This window comes from Struthio camelus, chromosome 2, assembly GCF_040807025.1.
Source record: "Struthio camelus isolate bStrCam1 chromosome 2, bStrCam1.hap1, whole genome shotgun sequence".
In the NCBI taxonomy this organism is placed as follows: Eukaryota; Metazoa; Chordata; class Aves; order Struthioniformes; family Struthionidae; genus Struthio; species Struthio camelus.
This window is the reverse complement of record NC_090943.1, coordinates 49,742,943-49,764,604: the sequence shown is the minus strand read 5'-3', so window position 1 is coordinate 49,764,604 and position 21,662 is coordinate 49,742,943. Positions and strand designations below refer to the sequence as shown.

The 21,662-nt window shown below is 39.5% G+C and overlaps 1 protein-coding gene across 3 annotated transcripts in view; it reads left to right on the top strand.

Moving 5' to 3' along the window:
• The window catches only part of CPNE4 (copine 4), a 230,097-nt gene that overhangs the window by 17,121 nt on the left and 191,314 nt on the right, over positions 1-21,662 (top strand). Inside the window, exon 1 of one of the 3 annotated variants that reach the window (XM_009687853.2) lies at positions 14,995-15,139. The exons of the other annotated variants lie outside the window; for them this stretch is intronic. Coding sequence (XP_009686148.1) covers positions 15,127-15,139 — 13 coding nt within the window. The 5' untranslated portion in view covers positions 14,995-15,126. Of the gene's footprint in view, positions 1-14,994; positions 15,140-21,662 lie in introns of those variants that run through there. 3 annotated transcript variants of the gene reach the window in all.

Below are 21,662 nucleotides of genomic sequence, written 5' to 3'. Positions count from 1 at the left end.
GTGGGGATGCTATTTATTAAAAAGAAATGTGGAAAAATGTCTCTCTTCTTTTGTTCTGAATTGTTTCCACCTTCTTTCCTCCTTGGTTCTTGCTTTGGCCTCTGCTCCAGAAAGTTTGCAATTCCCCTTGCTCAAAAGAGGAGATGGGTGCTCTGTGCTGTTTAAAAAAGATGAATTGGTGTCCTTGATGACAGAGTCAAGTGAGCACGTTAATGATGTCCCTTATGTCAAACACCACTTTCTCATATCTGTGCAGTATTTGAACAACGTGCTCTGAGTGCTTTTGTAGTACTTGTATCGCATCTCTTCCTGTTCAAGGCACCTCTGGAAAATGGTCATAGAATATTATGTAACTGATACAGTAACTGTTGTTAGTAATACACTTTTCCTAATACAGTTGAATTGCATTGCCTCTAGATAAATGGTGAGGAGAATTGCTTAAAATTCACATAGTAATAGGATCCTTGATATGATCATGCCTGAGGTGCCTTTTTTGGCACTGACAGTGCCATTACTTCCTTTATAAATCGGCTAATTTGGCTTCTTGAATATAGGTTTGAATATAGGTATATAGCGTGGGATTGAATATAGGTTTGAATATAGGTATATAGCGTGGGGTTTGAAAATGTGGATCTGGAAGTACTGGTATGAATATTTAGAAGTGGTAGAGTGGAGAAAATGTCCCAGTAAGTCCTTGTTTTATCCCGTTTCCCTGCCTAAGAGTTCCCAGTGTATCGTGGAAGTGCTGATATGGTATCCTAGCAGGTACCATTCTTTTAAAGCATTAAGGAGGTGAGTATATGGTTATCATCCTTCTTATTCAAGCTACACACACAGTTTTCTCTCTCAGTTTTAAGTTCAGCCACTGCTAACTCACTCGTGCAAATCCTTTTGATTAGTTAATTCACTGCCTTTATTGAATGTCATTCTGAAATTAAAAGGCTGGCACGTGAAAGCTTCAATACAGGACCTTTGCTGGTCCTATTTGTTGAGCAGCCCAGTCCTTTTAATCAAGGAACTGAATTGCTTTGTTCCATCAGGCGTGTTCTGGTCTCCTGAGTCTCAAGGAACTCATTTGTAGGAAGAGAAAATGTTAAACCGGCTCTAATTTAATAATCTATGTTCAGAAAAGGGTAGAATTGTTATTTAGGTAAGTAGATAATGAGAAACCAATTTTTAAAGGAATTACTAGACTGCATACATGCTTTGGCAATTTTTCATGGCCAGTTCAAGTATTAAGGTAGTGTGATTTTCAAGATTTTGATTTATATTGCTAATTATACAGTTCTGCCTTCCTCTGTAAGATGGTCTGAAGTCCTGTGAAAAAGTCATCCTGTGACGTTTATTTATTGTGGTTATTTGAGACTGCCTCTGTATTGTACAGTCTGTTTGGCTAATGTATGTTTGTACCCTTTTGGGGGGAAGGAGAATATGTTATCTGCTTGTTGCTGAAAATAATGGAAGAAATTTCTTGCTGAGACTCCGAGATGAGGTATAGAATGGATGAGTAGGATTAGAAAAGATGATCAGGAAATAAACCATGTGGAATGAAAAGGCGCTGCAAAGCACTGAGGTCTCTGAGTCACTGCTGGTGTTAACAGCCTTTCAAAGACACATATGGAAAAACAACTGAAGAATTGCTCACTGTGGCCAAAGTTGTTATAATGTTGGGCTGGAAATACTGTGTTACTGAGAGCTCAAGCATTAAATTTATATGCAGCCTCCAAAATGGAAGGTGCAAAACCAAGAACCATCTCTGTGTAATTCCTTCTTCAGCATATTATTTGAATGATCTGTATTCCTCGCCCTCAGTTTTATGCAGATGTGAAAAACAGGGTAGAGTGACTTGCTGAAGCTTTGCTGGGAAGTTGCACTGGGAATTTGAAGTTGACTTTTCCAAATCCTGTTCTACTGCACTATCATTCAGAACCACCTTGCCTGGACTAAGCTAATTCTTAAAGAAAAGCTAACAGCAAGCATCTACAGAATCAGATACTAGCCCAAGTCCTGTGTCTGCGTTGGTAGAAATCAATGGGGAGCGAGGCACCAAAACAGTGTGGAGTTGGCCTTACTCCATGTTTAATGACTTTTGTAAAATTTCTTTTCGCTAGCAATTGCCCTAAACTAATTGTATCAAAGCTTTAGCTGGACAAAAACTGAGGCACCCCTCACTATACCTTTGCTTTTACTTGTTTTCCAGCAACCTTTCTCGAATGCGAATGCCTGGATAAACATTCTTCTAATCCTAGTTTCGTTATTTAACCTAGGTCAATAATTAGATCTTGGGTGCTTATAAAACTGAAGTCCTGTGTCTCTCGCGTAGTACAGGCACGTGTGACTGGATAATTGATCAGGAAAGTAAACAGGAAACCTCAGCAAATGGTGTCACACAGTGCAAAATATGTTATAGACTTAGTGTGGGATCATTGCCATCTCTTCCATGACAACCAGTGCAGAGTTGGTAAGAACAGAAAAATGCATGGATTTTCTGCAAATATACATACTCCTTTTCTTTCCAGTGTTGTTTTTAAGGAGTGTTTTTAAGCGTGACTCTCTAAGGTGAAAACACTTTTTTCAAAACTATTTTCTTGATATGACCTTTGTAGTTAAGGGCTGTACATATTTCAGTTATGGTATTACAGTCTTGTAGATTAAGTATTGCCAGCTCAGTTTTAGTTTAAAAATATAGTGGTGGCCAATATACTATGGCTGATAGTGTGTGTGTTATGTGGACAGGTTAGTTGCTACCTCCCCCGTGGGTGCCAGACACTTATCTTCATAGCAAATTCAAATGCCAGTAAAAAAGAATCAATGTAACTCTCCTTATTATTTTCTGAACTTTTAATAAAAACCATTGGGAATACTACACGATGCTGTGGAACATATTCTGTGTAGCAGTTAAATAAGAAATATTCTTGATGTGAAAGGAACTGTAGATCTCTGAAGCTTACCTGTTTCTTGAATGCTGTTCCTCTGAAGACACTGTTGAATTACTTTTTGAATGACAGTTATGAGTATGATGGTTGTGTGGTTTTTTTTTTCTAATTTAATTTTATTTTTTGTAAGCATTCCTATCATCAGATATATTAGAGGATTTAAATTTCCTGCTGTTGTGGAAAGGATTAAAGCCATCGTGGATGTAAGTCTGGGTAGAACCATATTAGCAAGAGATGGTGGGAAATGGTGAATAATACCTATGGATTTTTTTAAAGTGAGCAATTGGGGTAAAACAGGACAAGACTGATCTGAAACTACCAACTTTTGATTGTTTTTTTTAATGGAAAACAAACTTGTTTTCAGTCAACAGAAAATATTTCCTTGGCTAAACGCTTCTGAAATTTTGAAATTAGAGGTTTAGACGACTTAAGTATTCCCTTTCTTGGGGTTTGACCAAGGTCCTTTGCAGTCTAAATTACTCTGAATCTCCACTTTTCTTTTTTCTTTTTTTTTTTTTTTTAAGAACCAAAACTGTTTGGTAAATTTAATCTCAAATAATTCTATTTTCCATAAAATTCTGTTTTGTGAAGGATATACAGCTTGCTTAGAGCAGGCTGTGTTTTCCTAATAGTGAACATGAATGAAGGATTGAAGGAGGACTGTATTGCTGAATAGTGTCAATACTGTGGGTGGATAATCAGAAGTTAAGATGAGATGACGCTTACAGAGCTATTTTCATAGCTGTTGCTGTTTAGCACGTATTGGCTTGAAATCAGTGACAATTATGTCAGTGTTTTATTTGGCCCTGTGTTTCTTGTCTTTTTTTGATGTAACCAATGAATTCACCTAAGTCTAAAAGCAGAGTTCTAAATTTATGCGTGAGTTATTTTTATGTAGTACAACTATAATACAGTTTCCCTAATTTTGTCATTCATTTTTGTATTGAAAAAGGTAACCTCACTGTTGACATGTTACTTCTGCACTCAAAGGTCAGTTTCCCCTGGAGTCTTCTTTTGTCTGGAAGATGGCATATATTAAAATTTTATAACAATTCCCATTAGTTCCATTGCTATAATCGTGGGATCAGTCTGGCTGCCTCCTTCCTCATGGCCTGTCAAGTGCAATAAATGCTTTAGGTGAGGAATAAAGAGATTAGAATTGGATTCACCCTGTTTGCATACTTAAGGTTTCAACATGGCCACTATTGTGCTGGTAAGCACAACAGACAACTTTCAATTCAGATGATGTATTAAGTATGGATGTATTTGGATGCAGGGTATTTGGATGTATGACTACAAACTTGTAGTCATAACTTCTTTCACTTCATATTCCACTCTTCATGCACAATTAAAAAGAAATCATCTCCTCTTAATGTGAGTGCAGACAGATAACTCTCCCAAGGTTTTCAGAAGAGAAAGGAGTTGTTTTGGGATTCTCGGGAGGGGTATCTAACCTTTCCACCTCTGTCTCCTTCTTAGCTCAGAATTTGCTCTTCATTTTGACCATTGCAGCCCATAGGAGAACTAGCACTGGAGAGTCCCTCCCAGCTGTCAGGGAGGGCATCCAGATCATCCAAGAATGGACTCACTTTGATTGACTGGCCTGTAGGGGAGGCTCGAGGACTGGCCTGTAGGGGAGGCTCAGAGGTACTATGGAGCCCTTCTCAAAGGGAGTCTAAATAAACTGGATGGGTTAGTAGTTGTGGTGGGAGTAGACTTGAGAGCGCAGGCCAGAATCCCGCTTGTCCTTTGAACACGTTAAAATGAGAGTTCTGAAAGAACACCCTTGGATGAAAGACTAATTTCAGGTGTTTCCATCAGCAAACTTTAGATAAGGTCAAGGCAATTACTTTGGCTGGCAGACTTACTCTGAAGTGACTAACGTAATGATCTGGTGCCTCTGGTGCCTCTGGTTCAGAGTGGATAGTAATCTGACTAGCTTAAAAACTTGGGGAGAGTCACTAAATTCACATTGAAAATATAGGATAATTTTTTTCCAAACAGCATGGCTTTTCATAATTGATTGCCTTTTTAAAAATGTCAGACAGTGCCCTGCTAAGTTTACATTTCACCCATTGCATTCATCAATAATATTAAGGGAAAAAACAACACAGCAGCTAATAAGCAAATCACCATTTTCTTTTATATCTCCTTAAAATGTGTGTACAATGTCTTGTCATGGTCTTTTCAAAGAATATTAGAATGGATATTTGAGAACCAATATTACAGCTCACTTAGTATTTGTAAATAAGGTGTCTGCCCTCTTGGCCAGCTCTTCAACAGGGAGGATGTTGCCTATGCCAAATCTCCATGATGGTATCTGTTTGGATGAGCTGCTCCTTTTTGCTTTTTATAAAAAAGCTGAACTGTCAAATACCTTAATACTAAAAAGATTTACTGAGTTTATGCCACAGCTGTGAATCAGTTTAGATAGCTTCTATCATTACTATTTAATCTGATGTGTGCCCCGTTGGGACTGACTGATAGAGCTGCCAGGTACCAGTGCAAAAATTTGTGGGCATTAGGGGATCTATATGATATGATTGCTGTGGTGGTGGTGTTAATGAGTTTGGAGTTGGGGGAGAGGGTGAAAAGAGGGAGCTAGTGCCTTAATAGCGTTTTCATTTCATGCAGCCACTAAGTTTGCCCAGCAAAATAAAAATGGCAAGTGACTTCTGTCTCATCCTCTGCTTCTCTCTCTATAAATAACTCCAGACCTGAAACCTTCTGTTCTCATGGATAAATTAATAATTAAAAAAAAACTCAGAGGAAGACACATGGATTAAATTAGGCACTTAATTTCTTCAAAATATGGAGAGCCTTTCAGTGTCCTCTGCAAATTGATGAGTCACACGAAATTATTTCAGGCAGTGAGGCCACCAGAAGTTCATCTTGAGGGATGATGAAAGTTAGTTTAAATGTTATTTTAAAGAATAAAAAGTACTGGTAAGCTTCGGGGGTGGGGGGAGGGCTGGTTGGTTATCTTCTGCTATGTTGGGAAGGGGGAAAGAAATGCCTCCCTTTGATGTAGTCATAACTTGACATTAATAACCTAAAATTAATTTATTTTCTTCAGAACGGATGCTTTTCTTGCTGCAGGTATCAGTGGTATTTGTCTTCAGTAGCCATGATCTAGGGAAGCTGTGATACTGCTCTGCATCCCTTTCCATTAACAGGAAGAGTGTAGTGTAAGTCACTATTGTCATCCAACAGTTCACACTACAATACTGGAATTTGTGTTCCGTAATGAATGCCACCTCCTAACTGTCAAGGAGAGCCAAGACCTTGTGGATCTAACTGCTTACCAGACTGTGCATGTGTCTTTGCTTCAGAGCCACTCAAAAGTCATCAGACCAGAGCTACAGGGATCAAGTCAGGTTTCATGTGTAACGGCCTCTCCCCTAGCATCCAATCTCCACATCTCTACATCTTCCAGTTGCGCGCTCTCTTGGCAGAATGGAACAAGAGCTATGAACGGGGAAAGAAACAAACAGATTAGCCTCTGGTGGCAAGGAAGGAGAGCTATAGACTAGATAAGGAAATTGCATGGGCCATGCAATGCTTTGGTTGGGTCTGGAGGAGCCGGTGAGAGCAGAGGAGAGACTGGTGCTGTGAATTAGGGTGGCAAGGAGGACCAAGCTGAGAGACAAGAAATACAGGCTTGAACAGTTATTTAGGAGGGTGACTGGAACTGGCTGAGCAAGGAGGCTTGGACAATGGGAGCAAAAAGTGAGGATTTGTGTTTTCTTTCAACAAAAAAATGGTTGTGGTAGTTAAATCAGAGAGGCTGGCAGCTGAACAAGGAAACCTGATATGAATTTGGTATGGTTAACCAGGATGAAGAGTAGAGATTGAGACTGAGCTGAGGATAGAAAAGAGACAGACTAGGGAGTCTCTAGGGAGAGGTTGTAGAAAACAGTGCAGGAGGGATGAATAAAGGAGCTGTGTTTCTTTCTGCAGTCTACAATGGGACCTGAGATTTCTGTTTTTGCCATTGCTGTACATATAGCATGTAGAGCTCCTGATTTAAAAAAATAACACCCCTTCTCCCTCCCCCCACCTTGGTTAAACAAGTGCTCGCCTCCCATCACCTCTGCTGCATTTGCTGTGCTTGTTGGCACAAGAATTTTTGCATTTAGCGTACCCACTATAAATATCTCGTTGTATGTCATGCCAGCAACCATTATCAGGTAGCAAGCTGCTCTCCTGCGAGACTGTATGGTGATGTATCTGAAAGTGTTTGGAGGGACGAAACTCCATTGTACAAGCAGAGACTGCTCCCACAGGTTGCATTTTGTCACAGCCTTTATTTTGCTGTGGTCTACAGAAGAAGTCAAGAGCTGCTATCAGCTTCCACATCAGCTTCAATGACGGATGTCTGTGTAGTAGTAAGAAACTCCATCTTGTTGATACCTTGTTTGTAAGTGTTTACACTATCGAATGTTTATTGGAATGGATTGGCTGATTATGGTTTGCTTTCTGTTTTATATTTATGTAATTTATGTAATATGCCAGATATAAATCTCCTAGTCTTCCCTTCTGAAAATACAAACCTACAGTTAAGGTGGCAAAGCTAAACACTCAAGGATCAGGAAATGCCTGAAAAAGACATGTGAACTTAATTGAGCCTTCTTGTTTGTGTGTTATGACACTGTCTGTTGTTAAGTGATCATATACCATCTTTTTCCTGTGAGCCTCCTGCAACAGTAGGGCTGTTGCCGTTTTAGGGGCTAACTTTACCACTCCTTTTGAGTGTATGGGCTTATGGATTGCTTACTCCATAGCTTTCCTGCACCAAAGATCAAATGCTGCAAAATCATGTGGTTACAGGGACTTTACTGCCCTTTGAAGTAAATGGCATCTTTACACTGACTTCAGTAGGCTTTGGAGCAGGCTGAGAGTTAAGATAAAATTTGGCCTGGAATTTCTTCCTTCTCCATTGACTTAATTGATGGCAGGACGTGTAGAAGATCTGCTTCAGTGCAGCTCAGTAGCTGATTACTTTTAGAAGGATTTTTCTGTTTGTTTTTCAGACACTAACTCATGCAAAACAAAGGCTATTTTTTAAAGTATTTGTCTAGTTGCTTCACTGTTCAAGTGTGATTCTGTATGCGATTTATTAGACTTTTCTGAATTGCATTACAAGATTGAAATATAACAGTGTTGTAAATGATCTAAAATTAGGTGAAAAATCAATTTCTTCCATAAGCAAGGGAACAGCAAAGGCCAAAGCGTTTGGTAGCACAAGCTGTGTGTGATTGTGATGGAAGATTCACAACACTTCAGTGTTAGAATATAATTGGAGAGCGTTTTAAAAGTTTGAAAATCTGCCTAGCTGTGTTGCTTATCCTTTAATCAAAGGATGGTAATATAAAAGAGAGGATAAAGTAAGGATCTGATCTTCTTACTCAATGTGCGGCAGCTCTTTTAGGGATAATACTCTGAAGTCAAGTCATTGGAGCACCTGACTAGATGAGAGAAGTCTGCGGCTTGGAGAGCCGTTGTAATCCTAGAGAAACACTGGGGAGATACCGTTCCATAGCCATAAAATGATTATAACTGAGCAAATAGCTGTGAATGGATACTTTATATAATGGATTTTTGTCTCTCTCCTCTGCAGAATATCTGTGAAGAAGGTGGTAATGTGCCCCATGTGTTTGCTGTTCAATAAAATTTAAGTAGCAAACAACATTCTTCAATAAATATTGATTTCCATTTTTATTGTGTACTTGTGGCTGGCCAGCTGGTGATATTTCTTCTTCTGATTTGACCTTATGTGGCCAAAATCTTGTGGAAGGTGGATTTTCTTTCAGTGGCATAGAAAGTGCATCCTTTAACAGTGTTTTGTCATTTGTTGCTGTGAAGGCGAACTGCAGAGAGATTTCCTCACTTTTTTTTTTTTTTTTTTTGAGTGAGGATAAGCAGACCTGGTATAATTATGATCTGTAGTAATCATCACCATTTTTAGGGCAGGCTGCAGACTTTGTGAAGGGAGGTTTAACTTTACTGGATACATTTGACTCAGCAGTCCAGAACTATATTCTTCTCTCTTGCCAGCTTAATGGACCCTATCACATCTCAAAGAGCACCCATTCTTGTTAGAGATGGGGAATGTTAATGCCATGCTGTGTGTGTCCTCTGAATTCTACCTCTTATCTATTAACTCTAATTCTAGAGCAGTAAACTCATCTGTCCAAAGCTGGCAATCTGAATGATGTTGCGTTGCTGACAAAATTGGGAAGCTGGCCAAAGTGGAGCTGGGACAGAAGGGATGTTTGAGAGTCAGGGCCATAAGTTTGGCAAAGAAAAATAAATACCATGGGTAAATCAGAAGTGTACAGTTTTGAAAAGGATTTCACAAGAATCACTACTTACTTTATTTTTTAAAGGGGAATATTGGATTCTGTTCTTTTAAGGCTTTCAATCCTGCAGTGCACTACGTGTCTGAAATCCCACTGATGGGTTGCTTAGGGGCAGGAACACGTTGCTGTGTTCGTAACAACCTCTGCAGGTCTGTGTCCTTTCCTGTCACTTGGCTTCTGCAGTACTCCTTGACCACATGGTTGCTGTAGTGACACTAGTTGTCTCACTAAACACCTTAGAATAATTGAGGTAAGTGCATTAAAAGGTGTGCACAAAATGCCTTGGGCAAAATATTGCCTTTATCAGATTCAAGCTTCTGGCTCTGGACATGTTGAGATGTTGATTGTGGTTAATCTGGCTGAGGGTTGGATATAGGACTGGCCATGCACAAACCTCACTGTTTCTTCCAAAAGGGAAGCAGTTGATCTGCTTTGATTATCAGCAAGACGAGCTGTAGGATGTGTCTTGCACTTATTTTCTAATCATAGAAGAGTAGAATGTGTGGGTACAGCTACCATGCTGGCAGTAGAGGACAAAATGAATGTCCTAAATCTTACCTTAGGGCCAGATCATTGGCTATTGGAAAAAGAGTAGTATTTCTTCTCTTCCCCACTGCACCCTTGATTTCACTGGAGCCCTGTCCCATCACAGCAACTGAGCATTTCGCTCACTTGATATCTGATTTGAAGACATGGGTGTGTCTTTTTTTTTTTTTTTTCAGGTAAAGGGGGAAGAAGGGCTTTAGCCTTGCCATCTCGGAGTTTGGAAAGACTGGGATGCTTTTTTTGAAGGGCACAGTCATTTGCTGTCTTGGTGATTACTTGATGGAGCCTCTTATTGGAGTCCTACAGGCAACAAGTCAGTGAAGGAGCTTCATCGCTCTGTGTGTGGACTGTGTCTTAACTTGGAATTTGTGAATGGAGGAGCCAGGGCAGTAATTTGTGCCTAAAGGATTTGTTGATCTAAGTAGTTCTTGATAGAATGTGTTCAGCTAAATAACCTTTAGGATTTTCTACAAACAGCACAAAGGGCAAAGTTCTATGGGAGAAGGATGTGCCTAGATGAATTTGCCTACCAGCTAAAGATTTTTTAAATCTTTATTTATTTTAAAACGTAGTTTGTGGAAGGGATATCTTTCTTGACTCCTCGTGATCAATAGGAAGGCAGCTAGCTAGAGGTGCTACTTCCCCCCTGTGGGGGGATCCCATACTCACAGATATGACTATAATCACTTGTACATTCGTGATCTTGCTTATTTGAGTGTTAGTAGGAATGAACTGGACAGACACGGATAAGCACTGACAGATGTAGAGTGCAGCAAGCCACTGAAGTGCAGCTCATGTTTTCCACGCCCTTTCCACCATGAATTGCATTAATCACATGTTTCAGTTCTGATTGTCATAGGACTGTATCAAGCCAAACCTAATTATTTAAGGGGTTCACCTGTCTCTGCATGGTGTGACCTCGCATGATAGCTCTGCGTGATGGGGACTGAAATGGCCAATTTCTTACAGATAAGAGGGGAAATGAGGATTTTTTTATTTTTGTTTTTAAAAAGGCAGGTTTACAACTAGAAAGTGTTATTTCAGGCAGAGACTAGAACTGTAAAAAGCTTAGTAATGAAGAATACACGAGTGGCTTTCCCATCCTAGTCTTTCCACAGTAGCAAACCAAGAAATAAGCAGCACCAATCCATTGTCATTAAGAGGACCAAGGGTAAGGGGAGGAACAGTGTGGTCTTTTGAGTTGTATCATCTTTTGAGTTATTTTATGTGCAGGGATGTATGGCTGAGGTTCTTGGGCATCCAGGGATGTATGGTTAAGAAGTTTAGATATAGCTTGGCGTTCTGTGCAGGGTGGTTTAAATGAGCTCACACCTTTGGGTAGCCTGTTTCAGCATCTTAGAGCAAAAGGTAATGTACTTTTTAAATGTAAAGAAATGCTCACGGTCTCTTTTGATGACAGGTCCTGCTTTTGATGATGCAGTGATAAGTACTTGCCAGTTTAGTACCAGGCAAGATAAGGTCAGACAACTGGCTAAGCCAAACCAGATTGAAATGTTTCCTCCTTTTCGGTAAATACTTGGTTTGGTTCTCATGTAGGCTAATTGGCTGCTGATTGCTAGTTAGGTAATACAGTTTTACAGATGGTTTGATGTTTGTGTTCACTGTTGTGTTTTTGTATTGCAAAAAAGAGACTGGAATGACAGAATAGGGCAGAGTTCCTCCTGATTGGGGTCTCTGGTATGTCAGCTTAGGAGCTTTCAGTGTCAGTGTGTATGAGGGGTAATTTAAAAGGTTTCTTGCCTTTATATTATTATAAATAAAGATTAGCATTTCCTGAAGGTATTTCATGGTAAATGCAGTGATTGAAATATATATATATATATATATTTTTATAGCAAGAATTTAAATGCCTGAGTGAGAAATAAAATTCTCACACAATTTGGGCACAATATTTCGAATTTTCAGGCACTCAGAAAAGTTTTGCGGCCTTTTATCTTTTATCCTTTGTTGGACTAAATTTAGTTTAATCAGAAATATGATTTTTTTTAACTTTTTCCATTTCTTTTTTTGGGCAAGAAAACGTATGTGCAGACTTTTGCATAATTCTAAGGTTAGTATTAGCTCTCTGTTTGTAGATGAGGAGAATAAAATTAAATGTTGATGGCCTGGAGCTTTTATCCTGCTGTTAGGGAAGTTTGAGACTGTTGTTTTGAGAAGAATGCAAAACAAACAGAGAAGAGATTTCAAGGGTAAGGAATCAAAGATGAGAATACTGGAGATAAGGCTATAGAAAATATAGCTTCTGCTTTGGGCTGGTTTTTGGTAGTTACTTTTATTGCTGAGGAAAAGCAAGGCCAGCATATATAAGTCAGTGAGGGTTCCAGCAAACTTACAAGTTACAACCTATCTAGCAAGTAACAAAGCCATGACGTTGTTAAGGAACAGATTGATATAAACAAACAAAGGTTCTTAGTTTCCAAACATCTTTAGCTTTCCTAAACAGTTTTATATAATGGACAGATTTCTTGGACATCAGGCTGAAGCTGAGATACTAATTTTTCTAGAAAACTGCTGAGTTCTGAAGGTGGTCTGGCCATTGCAATAAGAAATACTAAATGTAAAGGGCAGTAGGTGTAGACAGATAACCTGAGAAATAAGAAAGATTAATACTTTTACAGTTGCACAGCAATTTTAATTAAAGTTTTAATTTTAATATATTGCAGAGAGAAATTATAATGCATTTTGAAACACTTGGAAGGTAAAAGCAAGTTTAAATATTTCACTTCCTCAGTGCAATTCCTCAGAACAAACTCTTTGGTGGGGGAAAAAAAATCTCCAGATATTGTATGTCTGAGTTAAATATGTTCACTGACTGAAAGGAGTTATTCATAAATTCCAAAAATACAGAGGAGTAAAAGAAAGAGATTTTAAACAAATAATGTAAGCATCTTCCTTATTTATCACTGGGTTCTAAGAAGCCACCTTTCTCCTCAGAAGCATCATTCAAACAACCCAAATTAAATAAACCCACGTTTATTTGTTTTACCTTTCCTGAGTGTCCGTTGAAGGAATGCATGGGAAGTACTGCATCCCCATAAAAGATGTTTGTCTCTGTATTAATAGTTACTCTGTAGGCAATGTGTTGATGAGAGATGTTCAGAGCGCGCAGTTTTGTTTGACAACCAAAGTTGTCATGCATTGCAAATGGTATCCTGTAAACAGCTTCATGCATGCATGCATTAAGGTGTCTGTGGTCTTCTAAACCCTGTCTTCTGCCCATAACATACAGGAAAGGGCGGTGATCCTTTTCCTTCTTTATCCCAAGTTGCTTTAACCGCGTTAACCAGACATGTTCTTCTGATATACCTCTGTCGTGTAAGTCGGTGAAGTTCCAGGGAGCCCTGAAAGGATCTGAGGATGAGGTTTGTTCAATCTTAAGAGAAGGCGGCAAAAAGGAGGTGAGGGGGTGTCTTAGTGCTGTCATCAGTCACCTGATGGGAGGGTACAGAGAAGGAGGCAGACTCTTCTTGGAAGTGCAGTGATAAAATGAGTGGTAACAGACACAAGTTGCAACAAGGGAAATTCCATTAAGTTATTCACAGGAAGAGCAGCCACACATGGGAGCGGAGGCCCAGAGAGGCTGTGGGATCTCCATCCTTGGAGACACTCAGAGCTCAACTGAACCTTGAGCAGTCTGCTCTACGTGGACCTGCTTTGAACTAGGGGTTGAAATAGAGACCTCCAGTGGTCCCCTCTGACCTAAATTACTCTATGACTATGAGACAATTTCTATGCATTAAGTAGAGAGAAGATCTAGTGCAATAGTTTGGACATAACTTTTTCTGAGAAGGTGGTAGAAAAGTGCTACCATATCAGGTGTTATTGGTTGAGAATTAAAGAGTTCCTTTGGAATATTACTGTCTAACATGATGTAGGTATATTCAGGCTGCTCTGAGATTTATCTTAGGAAACTTGTCTTGTATAGAAGTGTTACCTTGATACAAACCTAAGGTGGGAAAGATAGTAGTAAAGTACTTGGCACAGATGGAGAGAACATAAACTGCTCAGAAGCTGAAAAAAAGGGAGAATGGAAAAAGCAAGTTGAAACGCCGTATCTGAAGTACTAGCTTAAAAAAAAAAAATGCTGTAGTAATCACTTGACTGCAACAGTTTTCTTAACATCGTGAAGTGCCCGTGTTCCTGACAAGGGGAAATTAAGATCCTGCACAAAGTTCAACTAGGAGATTTACGTTCATGCCAGGTTTTCTAGCTTGAGCTAAGTCTCATGATAAGAAGTAGAATTTTCCTCCTGTAAGTATTAAATCTTTGTTTGTACTCTTTCTACCTTCCATTAAGTTAATGTTTAAAATGTCCCTCTTTATGTGCTTCATTTAATAACATATTACACAAGTGAATCATTTGAAGAATTCTTCAGTGAAGTATAGAAATGATTTTCATATAACACATCAGCAAATTACCATGATAAATTACACTAACTTAATATTCCATTTCAGTCTTTGTTGAGTATTTATTCCAAAGCTGAAGCAATTTAAAGCACTAAATGATGCGACTGCATGTTCAGTCTCTCATTAAAGACTTGATGCAGCAGCAGTTGAACACCTGGTTATTGTATAACCCTTGTTCTTGCAGGGGTGGAAGTAATAAGTAAAATTTGCATCTTTACTCCACAACATAAAGAATGTCATACGTCGTTCAGCAGGACGGATCTGAATTGCTGTAATGTTTGCAACTGGCAGACAGTGCTTATGACTGATGAAAAAGCAAGAGGGTACAAGAAGGACAGATATTTTTGAAAGGTTTTAGAACTTTTTAGTACATCTTTCCATAGGTGCCCAGGGCTGGATTTGAGTAGCACAGATCTATCGGAAGAAGAAAGGGAAGAAAATGTTTACTAGGACATTGACGCATTTAAAGATCTGTTATTGAAAATACACTTTTGATATTGTGGGGATATATGCATTTACAAAAACCATGCTCTTTAGCTGTCATCTGGGTTTCTTGTTTGTTCTCCTCCCCTTTGAGCAGCTTTGCCTGTTGGGAGTGCTGGCAACAGTCAAGAAAAGACAAACCAAATTTTCTGCTAACACAGAGGAACTGGGGGAAAGAAAGAGGAAATTGAGACCTTGGGTTGCATACTCATAAAAGCCTTTCACATCTCTTCTGTCTAGATTCCCTTTGCACTTGTGTAAACTGAAGCATATTCATGCATCAAACAAGTAATTATGTGAAATTATGACAACACCATTCTTGAAATGTCGTGAAAAAAATCTCTGACCATTGGACCTACCTGCACCGGATCGATGCAGATCAGGGGTAAGACAGAGATAAACACAGAACATGTTTTAAATATGTTGAATATTTGGAGTGTTGAAAGAACAGTCCTAGATCACGTGGCTACATCAGTGTTTCTACAGTGTGGTATTTTGGTTAGTGTCAGTATGCACGTTGGCTAATTCCAGAAATAGATATGTGTAGTGCCTGATGGCTTTTCTTTTAGATTTCAAGTTAAAAAGCAGATGTAACTACTTAAAGAGGGAAGAAATTGCTTTATGCTCTTAGCAGTGATCAGGCTGTAGCATGTTCTGTTTTGTGTTTTCTTTAGTTCTCGGCAGCTCTTGTGGGTCCAGTTTATTCATCACAAGCTTTCTTTTGCGTCATAGAATGTCTACCAAGACTTCTCTGTGGGCTTCTACTCTTATCCAGCATGTCTTTGGAAATGTCAATCTCTCCATGAGCACAAGGATTCTGGGCAGGCTTGTGTCAGTGTTTCTGTTTTTGGGGGGTGAGGACAAGAGTGTGCTGGTAGAAGTTCCTCTCAGTCATGTGCAGGGCGTACAGCCCGCATGGAGGGAATGGCAGACACAACCAGATGTTGCAGTTTGGCTTTGCGCCTTTATTTTTTCCAGAACTCTAAGCATCACTTGTAAGTAAAGTACTGATGGCCCTCTTATTGAGGCTTATAGAACTTCTAACCGTTTCTGTTGTTTCAAACAACCGGCAGCTTGGACATCTGCCTATGGTTGTGCTCAAGTAAAATGCTTGTTTTCTTTTCTCTACCCTTTGCTTATGCTACTGCAGCTTATCCTTACGGTCAAGGTTGTCTTCTTTCCGTATTCACCTGGTGAATATGGACTATTACTTTATGGTAGTCTGCTTTTACTATTCCTTGTCTGTGTAGTCTCCCTGATGTTTTGCAACCGTTTTGTGTGTGTGTGTTTATCAGCAGTATAGGAAAGTGATACATTTCTATTTGGAGATCAACCATATTTGTCCTTTCTCCACGGAAAGCCAAGGGTTTTATGTATTGTCTGAGGGTATATTCTTCAGAGCTTGTATAGTACTCTGCTCTCTCTTTCTCAGAGTATATTTTCACTGCAAAATATTTACTGAGCATCCACAGTGCTCTTGCTGTATCATGCAGAATTCATTCTGTATTTAACAAAAGTGCAAAGAATCCAGTGGAATTAGTGTCCAGAGTGGTGAGTGCAGTCATCTCGGTGAAATGTATAGAAGGGTCCCTTTCCTGTCAGCTGGTTGAAGATAACATTCACTTTTAAACTAAATTTACACAGATTTTGGGCTCTCTTACTGTTTTGTCAGTGCAGGAGAAAATGTCTTGGTGATTCTAAAGAGTATATATTCTTTCTTTTCAAGGAACGTTGTTTTAATACAGTAAGTAACTTAAACTCCTCAAATGCACTTCACAGAAGGTACACACTTAAAAATATTAGAGCCCAGCAGCTCCACAACACAATGCACAATGTTTCCGGTTCCCATAGAAATAAAGATAAATCCTTGAATGAAATGCAGTGGACTTTATCTGATTTGTAATGGATCCTTTTATATTATTTTCCCTCTTGTGCTTGATGCAAAAGAATCTTTTGAACAACTAAAGACTGGTTGCTGGTTGAAAATTTTCTATCCTTACACTTCCTACAATAGCAGATAAATGAGTTTCTACAGAGCAGCTGTGATGGGATTTACCAGCTTTAACAGGTTTGGAGAGAGAACCCAAGAATGCCTTTAAACTTTCAGTTCATAGAGCACCATGTCTTTAGATAATCTGACCATTGCAATTATTGTGAAGTGGGAACATCTGGCTGGGATTTGAACACCAGCCTCTTGTATCTCTTCTCAGTTGAGTGCCATCACTTTGGAGTTATTGGGACTGCTTTCTCACTGTTATTTTAGCTAGCAGCTGCAGTGGGTGGCTCACTTTATCTGTTAAAGACAGATGAATGTAGGTGAAACCCTGTGCTATATGTGACTAAATCTTAGAGGTGTTGTTTGCTTAATGTGAACTTGATGAAATGTTCTCCTACTAGGTAGCGTTGCCAAGATTAGCAATTTTTATGCTGTTATTTGTGTGGCTGTTGGCAGTGGAACTTCTGTCAATACTGATGACAAACCTCCTTATTGGATTTTACTTTATTTCTGTGTGCATTATTTAGGAACTAATACAGTATCGTCCCCCTACCCCCACCACATGCACACGCAAGAACACAAACTCCATAATAACCAGCAGAGCTCAATTATTTTACCCTTTTGTTGTCAGAATATGCTAGCAAAGGTTGATGGTGACCTTCACGTTTCACCAGGAAAGCATAGTTGCTGTGTATGTTCATAGGTTCCTTTCAGAAGAGCTTAAGAGACAATCCTGCTATGGAAAAAAATTTAAAAAGACATTGCGAGTACCTTATTTTCTTCTCATCTGTATCTGTACTAGTAGTTGGCAGCAATGATGTTTCTCATGTCCTGAGAAATCTGGAGGGAGAGAGAATTATTTGAAAACTCCTGGTGACTTGGGTTACTAAAACTTATTTCCAAAACTGGCATTAAGCCAAAGCCTTGGCCCTGTGTTGAGAGTAAGTAGCTGCGCTATAACATATTGCCGACAAAGCTGTGTTGCCTCCACAACCCACATTAGAATCTGTATGAGGCTGGATCGTGCACCTCAGCACGTTACAGCTACCGCAGCCAGAACCTAGGGCACTTGTGCTGCACGGTGCGGACACCCTAGCACAGAAATAGAGAGGCACTGGCACCACTGGTGCACCATTTGGCACTGCAGAAACTGGAGCTGGCAACATACTGCAATTCTTCTACAAATTGATTTGGTACCAAAAATAGCTATCAGCCTTTTAGGAGACTGAGTCTACAGCAGAATGGCTTTAGTGTGATTTTGAGGCAGTCCTAGAAGGACACAGATAAAGCTCCATAGTGGACAGTCAGACAAACCTAGTGGAAACAAATCCAGAAAAGAAATGAATACTTTGAATAAAAGTACAACTGGACTGGCAGAGCTGCTTCTCCTTTAGGGTTTTCTTGTGCCCACAGCTGGAGCTGCTGTGCGTTCATATCCCCAACTGATTTAGCTGCAACAGTGGCAGTGTGTGCTTGGCCTAAGTCTGGTGGGTGACTCTAGTCAATAGGCAAAGCAGGCCATTGCCCAGGACAGCAGCCCTCTCGGGGCAGGCAGGCAGGCTGCTTTTTGTGTACTGGAGGCTGGGGGAGCTGTAGGGCTTTTAGTTGTTGCTGAAAGATGAGGCAAGCGTGTTGGTGGAGCAAGTACTGTGAAGTGAGAGAGGGGGACCGACTCCTCACAGCAGTTATCCGTCACTTTTTCCCTGGCTCCTCTCCTACCTGACAGTCGCAGCAACTTTGACTTTAAGGCGCTGTCCTGGTTTTAGGCTGAGCCTGGTCCCAGGAACATTCTTCAGTAGCCAACAAAATTCAGTTTTGCTCATGTTGCTCAGAGGCCTTGAGCCAACTTTCAGTAGCTCTACTTACTGTTGGCATGCGGAAACTGAATGATAAACGGGAAGTTCTTCCTCACTTTTTTTCTTGATGTTCCTATCTTTGGATTAGCAGCAGAAACCAGCTTCTCTTGTAGGATCATTTTTATGCTGCAGGAAAAGCCGTTATAGCCATCTGTTGACTAAAATGAGCAGTTTGCAATATGTTATATTGGTAAATGGATAAACTCTTCCAAGCATTATATGTGTTTGTATACATACTTCAGCGTAATTGGGTATAACTGAGGAACTCAAATCGCTTCTTCATTTTCCTGTAGTTGGTAGTCAGTGTGCCTTTGCAAAGTGGATAGTAGAGCATTGTCATTTCAAAGGCATTTTATAGGGGTGTAGATGATGATGTGACCTCAGGTGTGGTCTGCGAATACATATTTACAATTTAGACCCTGTGTTTACATTTGATAAGTTATTTTTTTGTGAAACTGTGCAGTCATGCTGAGACAAGTCCTCAGTATGTTCTTTTTACTGGGTCCAATGGTCCTGAACTTTTCCATATAGCAATACCTTGCCCCTGTGCTTACAGCTACCTTGGTAAAAATCATCCAAATAGCAGTACAGCAGAGGCCTGAGACCCAGTAGCCTAGCTAGTACGCGTATCATTTACTTATTTGGCAAGCTAAATTTTACTGGAGCTTCATGTTATTCAGTACTGTTCATAAATCCTCAGCTCTTGGAATCATGTTATTATAGGATAATAAGCATTTTGGCATTTCTCTCCTCACTTTTTTTTAAAATACGTTGTTAACACCTATGGTTGTGAGAAAAGGGTCTAGAAAATCAACTCTAATGACTTTGAAAATAGAAGTGAAATTAATAAAAGAACTCACTTTGCTTTATGTTTTCTTAGACAAAATATGCTAGTTTCATGCTCAGTTATCATATTAAGACACCCCAGTGTCCTAAAATGTATAGTTTTATAAACACTACAAAATACCTATCCCCTATCCACAAGCTTTCTGTAAACTTGCCTTGCAGATGCCCTGTGAATGGTGCAAATCCAATGAATGTAAATAAAGCAGACTTTAGTTAGTTATATGAAAAAGCTATACCACCTGTCCACTCAAAAGTATCAGTACTTCTTCCCAATAGTGTAGGACTTTGCGTGTGTTCATCCGCCTGGGAAGTTATTTTGGTCTTCTCTATCTGTTCAGTCTTCTGTCTTTCATATTAACGAATTCTAGTTTTCTGTTCTCCAGCATATTACCGCACTGTAAGACGGAAGACAGTGGGAGCTTTGAGGAGTAAGAGGTGACTGATAACATTACCTGTATGGTAAAGGAACAAGGGAGAGTCTTAGATTTGCACTTCTAATAATAGAAAATATTTATTTTAGCTGCTAACTCTGAAAGATGCTGTGCATTACACTATGTGAGCTTACTGACTTCATCGGGACTACTCACAGCATTTAGAATTGAGCATGTTCAGACATCCTTCAGTGCTTCAGTTATTGTGGGGGTTTCTCCCCCCTTTTTACTGAAATGAAGTTGTACAGTTGAGGAATGCTTCTGTATGTTGTTCTGTCATATATTAGATGTCTCAATTTCTTTCCAGTGACTTTTCCTTATCCCCTTGTAACTGATCCAGCTGGGTCTATGGTAACGAGTCCTTTTGAACTGTCTGTGTGTGTATATTTCCATTTCCACTGCTGGTGCTTTGTTCTGGACCTTCTCCTCCTCTGTCCGACCAAATTACTTACGCCATCGCATCTGTCTCGTTCAAAGAAACACTGCTGGGGATTCTCCAGATCTCCCTTCCTTTCTGAATTTGTTATTATTGCTTATTTTCTGAATGGGGTCTTTCAAATTTGCATAGGTATAACTTTAAATAATCCTCATTAATTGTTGTATGAGCCAGAGAATCAAAGGGAAGGGCTAAAAATCATATTTTTCATTGCATGAACTATCCTTTGGAAGGGTCTAGCTAACCTATGGACTTCTCGTTATATAGTAATTCATATTCAAATTAATTTTGACAGCTGGCATTTTGTCTTTATTAGCTGTGATCATTTAAACTTCTGTAGCAATTTATATGGCAGCTGATGCTGCCAAGAATTAATTTTTATTACTTTTAGGAGGAAAGTCTTATGCAGTGAATAGAGATACGTCTGATTATCAGGAGCCTGTGGGTTGGTCAAAGATAGGTAATTGAGTTATGTTTTTAAGATAGTGATTGTTAGTGAGAATAAGTTGGATGAAACACTATCCAGAAGTGCACAGAGAAAGACCAAGAAGCAGTGGTCACAGCTGCAACATGGGAATTTAGATCAGACATAAGGAAAAAAATCCTTCACAGTAAGGTTGGTCAAACAGTGCAGTGGTGGTCCAGAGGTGTTGTGGGATCTCTGTCACTCAAAGTGCTCAAAACTCGGCTGGATGGGGCCCTGAGCGACCTGATCTGATGTTCAAGTTGGCTGTGCTTTGAGCAGGAGGCTGGACTAGGTGACCCCCAGGGCTTTCTTCTGACTTAAAAAATCATGTGAAAGCAGTTTAATTAATAGTCAACCTAGTATTAATAAACTGTAGCTGACTATAAAGTAACCTGTGGCGTGGAACAACTTATACATCTATATATACACACACACACATGCATACACACACACACATATATATGTTAGCATGATTGCTTGTGACTGTCTGATCATACCCCAACCTTCTTTTCTCAGCTCCTTAAAGGTTTAATTCCTGTCCAGACTACAAAGGAAGCCAAAGTGTTGAGCAGCTCAAGTATTTGCTGATACTTAAGGCAGTAATGGAAAAAGCCTTTAAAATACCTGTGCAGAAGAAACCAAAATACTCCAACACATTCCAACTTTAATGTCCTTCCCTAGTTACTGTCCATTCTTCTCCTATTGCCTCTAAAATTTCAGTCCAAATAGCAGATTTTTCCAGAGTCTGATTCCTAATGCGTGCTGAATAGAAGAGTGATTTTTAAAGCAGTTTAAGAAATCGCAAAGACAAATCCTTGGCAAAGAAGTCACTATTTTATATGATGTAGTTTCCTGAGGTAGATATAAAAAATAATCT